At 36.6% G+C, this 11,782-nt stretch overlaps 1 protein-coding gene across 1 annotated transcript; it reads right to left on the bottom strand.

Annotated features, from left to right (window-relative positions):
* Nucleotides 1–2,043: 2,043 nt before the first annotated feature.
* LOC128126454 (laccase-17-like) lies at nt 2,044–4,504 on the bottom strand. Its single transcript, XM_052764390.1, has 6 exons — nt 4,370–4,504; nt 4,146–4,297; nt 3,783–4,027; nt 3,534–3,662; nt 2,448–3,398; nt 2,044–2,345 (listed from the first exon to the last, which is right to left on the bottom strand). Exons 1-6 carry the CDS (start codon nt 4,457–4,459, stop codon nt 2,215–2,217), a joined length of 1,698 nt encoding a protein of 565 aa, XP_052620350.1. The 5' UTR covers nt 4,460–4,504; the 3' UTR covers nt 2,044–2,214.
* Between the last annotated feature and the right edge of the window lie 7,278 nt (nt 4,505–11,782).

Raw genomic sequence — 11,782 nt, 5'->3', positions numbered from 1 at the left:
TTTAAGGATAATATAATATGGAAAACCTAAGTGTCATACTATTGAAACAGTCTCTTTTTATGGCTATGCATGATATATATTTTGTAATAGTTAATTATATTATTTGTTTCTTTTTGTCATTAAGAAATTATAGTATTTGTTGTGCATGTGCTTCTTTTACATATACATATATGACTGGTTGTATGTTGCTAACTTAGCATCACACGTTATTTAATTAGTTATCAGAATCTTAGAAAGTACAAAAGGGTTATATAACTTGGTATTGGTTAACATTTATAGGTGGAACCGTGTAATTTAATTCTTACTAGACGTTGATAGTTATTGTTGTCACTTAATTTCACCTTATCGAAAACGGTTCTACTAGAAGCAATGTGTCATGTAGGTTTTAACAAATGCGGTGGTAAACCGGGTTTTATAATGGGCTCACATTTGTCAACTTTGCATTTGGCCTGGATGTGATGTCATGTACTTCATTCTAGCCAAGTCATATGATCATTATGGATGTAGTAGTAGTGAACAAAATGTTTTGCATAGATTTTCAAGTGTCCAAAATGCTTAGAATAACATTTGTAATTCTACTTTTATATTCTAATCAACCCAAGATAAAAAAAACAATCAATTCATACGCAAGAAATTGTTAGATTTTATTCAATTATGTACTACCTCCTCAAATGAATTTAATCAACTCACTATAACACATCCAATTAGTGGTGGTAGCGGTCCTTTCTTTTAGGAGTTTTCTCTAGTATTTAAAGATATGTAAGTTGAAGTTTTTTAATTGGATGGAATACAAAGAAAATTACCCCAAAATGTATCTCTTGTCCTCCTTCTCCTGTACTCGTTTTTTAATTATTGTTGCATAAAGCAAAGGTTTTCCAACATATTAGACTTTCACATTTTGGCTTTTATGATATGGGTTCGATACTTTGAAATAAAATATGAATCTTTATTTTAGTACATGGATATTAGTGTTTTGGTTTTGAAAGTTGAATACTAAGGTTTTGAAACCGAATATTAATATTTGATTAGGTTTTGGAAAATAAAATTCGATTTTCATTTGTGAATTTTGGTTATAGAATAATGATAAATTTAAGACCTAGTATAGTGTGGCTAACTATAATAAGGGCACCAATTAGAAACAAAAGAATTGGTCATAATGCATATAAATGATGGATTTTTAGACCTTCATCAATATTACATTAGCGACAGAGATTCGAGAAAGAGCAAATATATCATGAACAATTTGCGAAATGATAATTTGCCGCTAAAAGTGACTACTGAGGCCAAAAAAAAAAGGTCCTTTGCTAATTTCTTCACCACTAAGCACGGACATAGGTTACCAACGACTATTTTTCCTCATGGCGTTGGTCATTCGAGGCGTATTTCAGAGGGAATTATCCGTCTCTAATACCACAATGTCAAATAGCATATTTAAGGATAATATAATATGGAAAACATAAGTGTCATACTATTGAAACAATACTCTCCTTTTATGGCTATGCATGATATATATTTTGTAATAGTTAATTATATTTGTTTCTTCTTGTCGTCAACAAATTATAGTATTTTTTGTGCATGTGCCTCTTTTACATATATGACGGGTTGTATGTTGCTAACTTAGCATCACCTTAGTTAATTAGTTATCGGAATCTTTGAAAGTACAAAAGGTTATATAAGTTGGTATTGGTTAACATTTCTAGGTGGAACCGTGTAATTTAATTTTTACCTGACGTCGATAGTTATTGTTGTCACTTAATTACACCTTATCGAAAACGGTTCTACTAGAAGCAATGTGTCATGTAGGTTTTAACAAATACGGTGGTAAACCGGGTTTTATAATGGGCTCCCATTCGTCGACTTTGCATTTGGCACGCTTGTGATGTCATGTACTTCATTCTAGCCAAGTCATATGATCATTATGGATGTAGTAGTAGTGAACGAAATGTTTTGCATAGATTTTCTAGTGTCCAAAATGCTTAGAATAACGTTTGTAACTCTACTTTTATATTCTTATCAACCCAAGATGAAAAAACAATCAATTCATACGCAAGAAATTGTTAGATTTTATTCAATGATGTACCTCCTCACATGAATTTAGTCAATCACTCACTATAACACATTCCGATGTTAAGTTGTAGAAAAACAATATATTCACATCCCTCAAACTTGAATTGTTGAAAAAAATTGATTGAAATGTTCCAAGCAACGGAAGCTTTAACATTTTGGAAGATCAGCCGGTGGAGGTAAGAGCTTTTGGTTAGGTAGTTCTCCATCCAAGACGAGCCATGCCATCTTCAAACCCCAACCGGTATGAACTTCCAAATGACAATGCATGAACCACACCCCTGGACAATATATAAGAAGAAGAATATATCAATGACAAACTAAAATAAATCATATATGCACCACAAGAAACCAAACTGAAATTACATGCATGAGTAACAAACCTGGGTTGTCCGCTAGAAATCGTATAGCAACCCACCCACCAGAAGGCACACCAACCGTGTTTCTTTCGATAGGGTCCACAAGATTGAAGTTCTTAGGGTCCTTCTTAGGATCGTAGTTTCCAAACCCTTGACCAACAACAAAGAAATTGAAGCCATGGAGATGAAGAGGGTGGCTTTCGGCACCAAGAATGCTGGTATCTTGCATGACCAACTCCACACTAGTATTGAAAGGAAGAACCATGAGCTTTGTACCATTGCTCACAAAGGTGTTATTTGGAGGAGTTCCGGTATAATTAAACCAATGCACTGGGTTGATAGGGAAATAAGGACTATAAACACCCTTCGATTTATTAAAGAAGTGGGACTGGAGAAGGGCAACACTTGGTTGTACGAATGACACATTATTTATGGATGCAGCGAATCTAGCCCCGTTCGGTCCTTGGCAAGTTCTATTTTGCGCACAAGGGGCCGTCCCAAGTCCTACTGTGAAAAATAAATGTTTGTCGATCTTCTGTGGGACATTAGCAGGAAATTTAGAGTTTGCCAAGCTTCGAAGTCTATTTGAAAACTTTGACACGAATGAAGTGTCATTTAAAGATGGTAATGTTGGTGTAAAGAGTGGAAGATTTTTCATCGGAACAGGTGACTCATATTCGAGAATACCAGCAACTGTGGAATTGTCAAAGGTTCCTTGACCCGTTACATATGGTCTAGCAGACATGAGAAAGTTGGCACCGGGAAATTTGGATTTGGTTTTAAGGAGGACGTTGGTGGTTTGACCAGGAGCTAGTATAAGCGTTTCAGTTTTGAAAGGTTTTACATAAATGGCATCAGCCTCAACAACGGTGAGGGTGTGGTTTGCTATGCTAAAAAAGAGTTCATCATTGAGTGCTGCGTTGATCAGTCGAAGGAGGTACGTCTTCCCGGTTTTTACCTTCAGCTTGAATGTGTCTGCAGATTTCATGAGCATTCTCATTCAGTCATGGTTTCTTTCAATACATATGTATACACGTATTCTATATATATAAATATGTATTCCAGGGGTGTACGTACGTACGTATGTAACAAAGGCTAGAAATACGGTACCTTTAGCAGAGCAATTGTACAAAGGTCCGGGAAGCCCATTGAAGGTATAGGCATCGGAAACATTTGGACCCCCACCGGTTTGTGTTGCTTGCGAAATTATAGCCTCTGGATCAGTATTGAACCACTCTCCTGTAGACATACAAAATTGTAATTACTCTAATGCATGCAAAACTGATGTAATTAAGTACAACATAGCTACAAGCTTAGAGATTAAAAGATTCAACAAAGTATATATGTACGTAGTTTTACCAAAGATGATGGGAACTTCTTTATAGGGCTTGGTAAAAGGGTAGGGGACATTAAGCTTTGGCAGAATGATGAGAGGACCATAAACACTTGCTCGTAACCATGATATATGTGCATGCCAAAACAATGTTCCTCTTTGTCCAATAACAGTGTAGTTGTACACATAACTCTGGCCAGTTTGTATGGGGCATTGAGTTATGTATGCTGGCCCATCGGCCCATCCACTCCGAAGTTGTCTAATACCATGCCTGTGTATATAGCATGCATGCATCAGAATCATATATAGTACGATGAGATTGTATTTAAAGTAATAATAATACGTTATAGAGCGTTAGAAAATACAAAATGTACAGCTCTTAATTATACCAATGGATTGTAATGTTACTGGAGACATGGTTAGTAACTTTTATAAGAAGCCGATCACCCTCTCGAGCGACAATACGTGGACCTGGAAATTTTCCATTGACCGTAACCATGCTTTTTGTGTGGCACAGTCGTGTCACGTTTTGCAGCTCGATCTGCATGAAAAAATAGATCAACTTGTTGGACTACAAATTAAAATGATAAGCATCATATGTAATGAGACATACGTTAAACTCATAGCTCCTGGTAGTTCCACCAATTGTATACAAAGGAAGCAGTGAAGTTATTGCTAACAATGACAAGAAAATTCCACCCATATCTTTGTGTCTGTCTTTCGTTGAAGATTATGAAAGCTGTTGCTACAGCATGAACCTTGCTATGATATCTGAACATATATATAGGTTGATGTCTAAGGATGATTTTGGCAGAGTCAACAACTCATTCTATTGCATCACCAACCGTTGTTCAAATGCAACTTTAGAGTGCTATCAAAGAGATCATATCCATCTGTCCTTTAAAAACCTTTCCTTTGTCGTAAGGACTAGGTCCCTAGGTCCCAATCTTAATTGAATATAACATAACACTTTATCTAGTCAAATTGTTAAAAATAAACCTAGTTTTAAAACCACCTGCTAGAAAACTTGAAAAGTTGAACATACATAATTAACAATATATGTTTTATCCATTATTTTTGGGGATGGAGTAAGCCACAGATTTGTTCGTTGTTGCTTGCTTCATGAGAACATAGCAAAAACAACAATTAATACTAACAGAAATAACTCAAATAAATCAATTAATGTAATACATACACATAAAAAATTACAATTACGATCAGGTGAATTTGATTATATAGCTAGGCTAGTAAAATAGTACCTGTTCCTTTCAAACAATCTTTTCTTTACATGCATGTGCCTACAATGTACATAGGAGAAAAAGACACACAACGAACTTTGTGTGTGTGTGTTTTTTTTGTTTTGTTTTTTTTTTTTTTTTATTATTATTAGAATTTTCATGCGTTTGTGCCTGCACGGAGTAGATTTTTAAAATTGTACGTATTTCACAAGTTAATTAGAGGAACAAACCAAAATTTGGCCGGTTATCATGTTAACGACGCTTTGTTGGCATGATGGTGTGGCGGCGTATAGGCCATGTCATCTATACATAGATATTATAATTATTTTTAATTTTTTCAAAATTTATAAAATCATATTAACCATAGATGAGTGGGCCTCCTTTACACCTTTCTTCTTTAGAGCTCCTTCTCCTCTAAAGACTTCATCGTCTCTTCTAAAAACAAGAAATTCGTATGAAAGGTTTTTCTATATATTTTTCTTTACAGAGGGATTACATATATAGGGATTTGAACACAAAAAAAGAACTATACAAGAGATATGACAGTAACAACACCCAATAACTTCCATGTTTATATGATCTTCTCAATACTAGCCAAAGATAGTTTGATCTTATGAAATATTCACTCTCGCCAACATTCCCCCTCAAGCTGGGGAATGAATGTCGATCATTTACAGCTTGTCCAGAGAGTTACTAAATAGTCTTGCATTCATCGCCTTAGTTAGCATGTCAGCTAGCTGCTTCTTCGAGTTAACAAATGGCTAATTTATTGTTTTCTTATCGAGGTGGTCTTTAATAAAATGACGATCTAATTTAACATGTTTTGTTCGATCATGTTGAACTGGATTGTTTGCAATTTTCACAGCCGCTTGATTATCACAATAAAGATTCATAGCTTCCTTCACACCAATGCTAAGATCCCTTAGCACCCGTTTTACCCATAATAACTCACACACTCCATGAACCATGCCCCGAAACTCTGCTTTTGCACTTGATCGAGATACTAGTTTTTGTTTCTTACTTCTCCAAGTTATTAAGTTTCCTCCCACAAAAGTAAAATACCCTAAAGTGGACTTACCATCAGACTTATCTCCAGCCCAGTCGGCATCACCATAGCCCATGACTTCTAGATTTACATTCTTCGCAAAATAAAACCCCTTTCTTGGTGAAGACTTCAAATAGCGAAGGATTATATATACGAATTTCATGTGGCTTTCATTGGGTGCATGCATAAAACGGCTAACTACACTTACCGCATATGCAATATCAAGGCGTGTATGCGATAAATATATTAGTATTTCGACCAGTTTCTGATATCGTTCTTTGTTCGTTGGTACTTGAACCGACAAGAGAGTCAACCCGTGGTTAACGTCAACAGGTGTGTCAATCAGTTGACAGTCCAACATACATGTCTCGCAACGAGATCCAGTACATACTTCCGTTGGCACATTGTAATTCCCTGTTTAGACCTTGCCACCTCGATACCCAAAAAATATCTCAAGTTTCCAAGATCCTTTAGCTCAAATTCCTTACTCAATATTGCTTGTAGTTTGTTTATTTCATCAGGATCATTGCCAGTGTAACACCCCGTTTATTAAATAAATAAATAAATTGATGAGTGTATAGTTGCCCTTAAATCAATAATTATATAGCAAGGCGTTTGTCTCAAGGGTTAATTGTTACAATTTTAAAAGTCGGGGGTTAAAAGTGTATGTTCTGAATTTAATTTGAAGAGGATTTCGGAAGTCAGGGTGCGTTTGGTAATTAATGGACTTAAATTGAAAAGATTTGAAGGCTGAGGGGGTTAATTGGTAACTTCGGGACTTAATATGGAAGGAATTATGGAAGCAAGGGCTAAAGGATAAATTCTGGATTTAAATTGTAAAGATTTTGGAAGTTGGGGGCTGAATGGTAAATTTTGGATTAAAGTTGAAAAGATTTCTGAGGGGAAGGGGCTGTTTGGTAATTTTTGGGTTTAGTTTGGAAATGATATGGTGGTGAGGGACTGAACTTGTAAAATGGAAAGGATGTTTGAATAGTGACACGAGAATGAAACGTGGTACCCTTCCCTCCCTCTCGTTCAATGAAACAGCAAACCCTAAACCTAAAGGGATTCAGCCGACACCATCCTTGGAGCTCTCAGCCACTGTTTACATCGCAGGTCCGACGCCGCTGCTGCAAGGCCGCCGAACCACTGTTAACGCGACACCTGCTCCCAGAGACGTCGGGGGCAATCAGTAGGTCGTTGATGACCGAAGGAGGGCTGCATCATCGTCATGTGAGGGTCGTGAGTTGCCGGAACTGCAAGGTAGGTTACCCTCAACCAATCCTTCCTCTTTCCTTCTCTTTCTTTTGTTGGTTTGACGCCGTGTATAGCGGTTGTGGTCGCCGATGGTCATTGAACCGACGTTTCAGATTACTCCGGCGATAGCAGCCTCCTAGTCGGTTGTTTGGAGCTTTGTCCTCGATTCATTTCGTGTATATGTTGCTGCCACGAGCTGAATGCGTGGGTACGTGTGTTTGGCTTGAAAACCCACCGCCACCACCTCATGGTGGTGTTGGGTTTTGAGCGTTCTAACACTCCTAAGTGTACATGCAACCCTAAAAACCTTGGATCTATATTTTCTCTAATATACATGCAAATATGAACATCCAAAGTATTATCCTAATCTAGCTTACAAAACAATAAAGATAGAATACGTACCTCTTTGATGTAGAAAGTCTTCATGAAGCTTGAGTGCCTAGTGCCCCAAGTGTGACACCTCAAATGGTTCATACAACACCAAATACACTTGGAATAACTTGAGAGAAATCTACACTTCATAAAATCGGCTAGCCCTTCTTTTTCTTCCATAGTGGCCGATTTTTCCAAGATTATGATCTTTATATAGTGTTACAATTAGGGTAAACCCTAATTGTCATGACTTTCCATTTCCTTGGATCCAAGGGTTCAAATACACCATGGAGCATCCTATGGGTTTTAGCCCAAGTTGATAATCCATGGACCATTAGCCCACTATACAAGTATGGATGATTTAGACAATCAACCAATATATTTAATTAGTCTTCTTTTGATCACTTAATTAATCATAGATTAATTCTTGATCAATACTAATTAAATAATCCAATTAATATATTAGAACTTATAATATATTAATAATCCTTAAGTGTTATTTCTCTCATTATAGTCTATCCAAATGCATGATGCCATGCAACCCAAATGGACCATGTCGGGTCGGGTCAAGTCTCACCAATTATAGTTATGGACTTAGACATTAACCCAACAGTCTCCCACTTGGATAAGTCTAAAACTATTATTGCGTGTGACTTCAAGAACCGACTGGCAATCGTAGCTCTCAAAAGCTTCTGTTGAACTTTGACCTTGTAGATGAAGTCTAACCTTTGTCAATGACTTGTCCATTAGAAAAGGGATCATATATTCCTCCATTCTAGATATCATATGGACTGAGACATGGATTATAATCATTCTCTCTGTCCATTTTTTGTTTCCCGATTTCCGATTTATGACGACTGACTAATTGAACAAATCAAATCAGTCCTGGCCCGGCCGAGCACTTCCATTTGTCATCATCAAATCATCGAGGGCCCACAGATATCGCTTTTATCCCGAAGGTAAAAGGAATGGATAAACTTCGACTCATATGGCTTGTTCTAGAGTTTTTTATAAATGGGTTCTAAATTGGTTCAGTAAGTTTAAAACTTCTTTTAAATTGGTCCAAAACATTTTTTCTTCAAAGTTAAAACATGTTGCTATTTTATGTTAAGTTGAACATATATTAATTGTTTATAGTCTTTTTTCATAATTGTAGGTTGTCATTGATTGCATTTGTGAGGAGATGAATAAAGTACTTAAAGCATAACATGTATAAATAAAGGATGAACTTATGGCTAAACGTGAAGAAACTAACGCCAAAATTCAAAAAATCTCTAAGATATCTAATGAAATACTAAAGTTTACCCAATGCACTCACATGCCCACCTTGATTAAGTTGGGTTAATTTGTTTGTTTACGGGTTAGTGGATCCATAACTTGTAGCAAAAGACTCATTATCTCTTCCTAATTTGTTGGTATTTTGATTTAGTTATAAGTGTTTTTTAGGAGTCAAATAGATTATCTGACTACTAGTAGTAGTGGACCTTTCTTTTATGAGTTTTTTTAGTATTTAAAGATATGTAAGTTGTAGTTTTTTAATTAGATGGTATACAAAGAAAATTTCCCCAAAACGTATCTCTTCTCATGTACTTGTTTTTTTATTATGGTTGCAAGAAGCAAAGGTTTTCCAACACTTTGTATCAGAGCGAAGGTTGAAGAGGGTCGGTTTGAGAGTCGACATTCGAATGAGGGAGGAGCCTTTGACTGCAGGGAACTGAGAGCAGCAGAAGTCGTGGGTTGGCAACTAGTTTTGGACAGAAAAATCAGAAACAATGTATGTTTCGGGTCGGCCGTTGTCATGGGGAGATAGGAAGCATCATTCGAGACAAAAAGTGGGGATGAACACATGCGGTCTATAGATGTTGTGATCAAAGGGAAGTGTGGAATTGAAAGGTAAATCTGGTGGCAAGTTGTGTGTAGTCACCGGAAAATGGAGAGATTAACCGGTGTGCGAAAGAAAAAAGAGGTAAAGACTTCGACACAGGTGGCGTCGCATCAATTATTTTGGCGCGGGAAAGAAAACGGTAGAAGCGGTGGCTTTGTTTTCTTTACCGGTGGAATAATGCACTCGTGTCACAGAAGTGTTGTGCGCGAAGGAATTATGTATGGTGACAAAGAACAGCCGGGTGGTAGAAGACTTTAGATGTAACCGAGGCGGAGTCCGGGTGTTCGGGAAAGATCAAAAATCATGGTGGTTGTTGCCTTGGTAAACCATGTGGCCGGAAAAAGTTACAACTAGATTGTGTGGGGTTCGGTAATGATTATAACGGGTGGATCTCAGTATTCAGATGTTGTTGGTTAAAGCAGGTGTTGTCGACGAGCTTTGCAGGTGAAGTAGTTGGTAGGTTGACGGTGAACAAAGGCTATGAATGTGGTGGTCGCTTGTCCCTGAAAAGTTGAGATGGTTTAAGGTGAAGGCTGTTTTGACGAGATAGTTGTTGTGTATGAACAAAGTGAACAAACAACGATTAAGGGGTGATTGTTTGGTTAATCGTGTTTGTTTACACGTCAGTTGATCCAAAACTTGTAGCAAAAGACTTGATCATTATATCTTCTTACACTACTAGAAAAAAGGCCTTTTACGACGCTCATTGCGCATCGTAAAACGCTCAGACGACGCGCAAATGCGTGTCAACGAAGGCCCTGTCATAAAGAGAGACGACGCGCATTTACGACGCGCATTTATGACGCGCATTTACGACGCGCGGTTACGACACGCAATGCATATCAAGGAAGGCCCTGTCATAAAGGAAGACGATACGCATTCGCGTGTCGTAACCTTACGACGCGCGTGTTAATGACACGCAATGCGTATCAAGAAAGCCTCTGTCAAGAAAGGCCATGTCATAAATGAAGATGACACGCATGTTTGCGTATCATAATTTTAAATGTTAAAAAAAAAATTATTTTTTATAGATTTACTAATTTTCAAATTAAATTTGCATTTAATGCCTCACAATATAAAATAAAATATCATATACAAAAAATATAATCCATTTCATAAAATTTAATGTCTTACAATTCTATTTCTTACAATATATAAATTTACATGTAAAAACATCTCTACAGTCTACATGTTTCATGCTTGATTTCCATCTTTTATCGTTTTTAAAAACAAAAGTTCTAACAAGGAACCTTCTTTTAGTAATGCAAGTGATGCTCTTGATAAGCTGATATTCTTAAGTGTAACGGATCCCTCATTACTTGGAGATGCTGGTGAGCTTGAAATCCAAATTAAACCTGATCCAGAAAAAGGGACAATCACAATATCATAAGATTACTTACTTTTCTTCATTCTTGAATCTTTCCTCATAAAATACAACTCTACAAGAGATTTATAAACCTTTTTTTACCCTTATATTAAAAGTACAGTAGTAGGCATCAAATGAAATGTACGGTAAATGAGGGAGAGAAGCCACCTCTCAAAAGTAGTCAATTATTGAAATGTACTATTTCCTTTAAGGTTTTCAAGGATAAAATTGACATTTCTCAAGGTTTAGGTATCACTTACCAAATAAAAGCATTTCCGCAGACTAGAGCAATGCATGCATTCCATCGTACACAACAACATTTAACAGTTTATAAGATAAAAGGTAACCAATTAAGGTTGTAATGTTATTTTTCTTTATTTTTGAAATATGAAAGGAAATGGGAATAGATCTTACGTTCAGAAGGTATGACCGATCTGTTAAATTGTCGGCTTAAGCCCACAACAAATTTGCACATAACAATGAATTCCTGCCATGAAAAAACTTTATTTAATAAGATATGATGTCTACCCCATGAAATGGTCCCTGAAACTCCCCTTGAGGATCACAATAGTAAAGACTTAACTGTTCAGGCATGATGCCACTTCTTAACTGTTCACTTGTATTATCCTGCATATTTCTTGTCCAATATTGCTCAGAAGCTGGATTAACAAATACAGAGTTCGATTCATCAACAAGATTTGAATTGATATCAAATGAAGATGGCTGGACCATTCTAATATTAATGCTTTCATATACATGTTCCCATTGCTGCCAATTGGTTGGCATTTGTCGTTACAAGGAGTAGCACGAGAAGTGATAAAACTATGAAAACACAAGGATGCAAATCTTGGTGATTTTTGGAT

This window comes from Lactuca sativa, chromosome 5, assembly GCF_002870075.4.
Source record: "Lactuca sativa cultivar Salinas chromosome 5, Lsat_Salinas_v11, whole genome shotgun sequence".
Taxonomy (NCBI): domain Eukaryota; kingdom Viridiplantae; phylum Streptophyta; class Magnoliopsida; order Asterales; family Asteraceae; genus Lactuca; species Lactuca sativa.
This window is presented reverse-complemented; position numbering and strand designations above follow the sequence as displayed.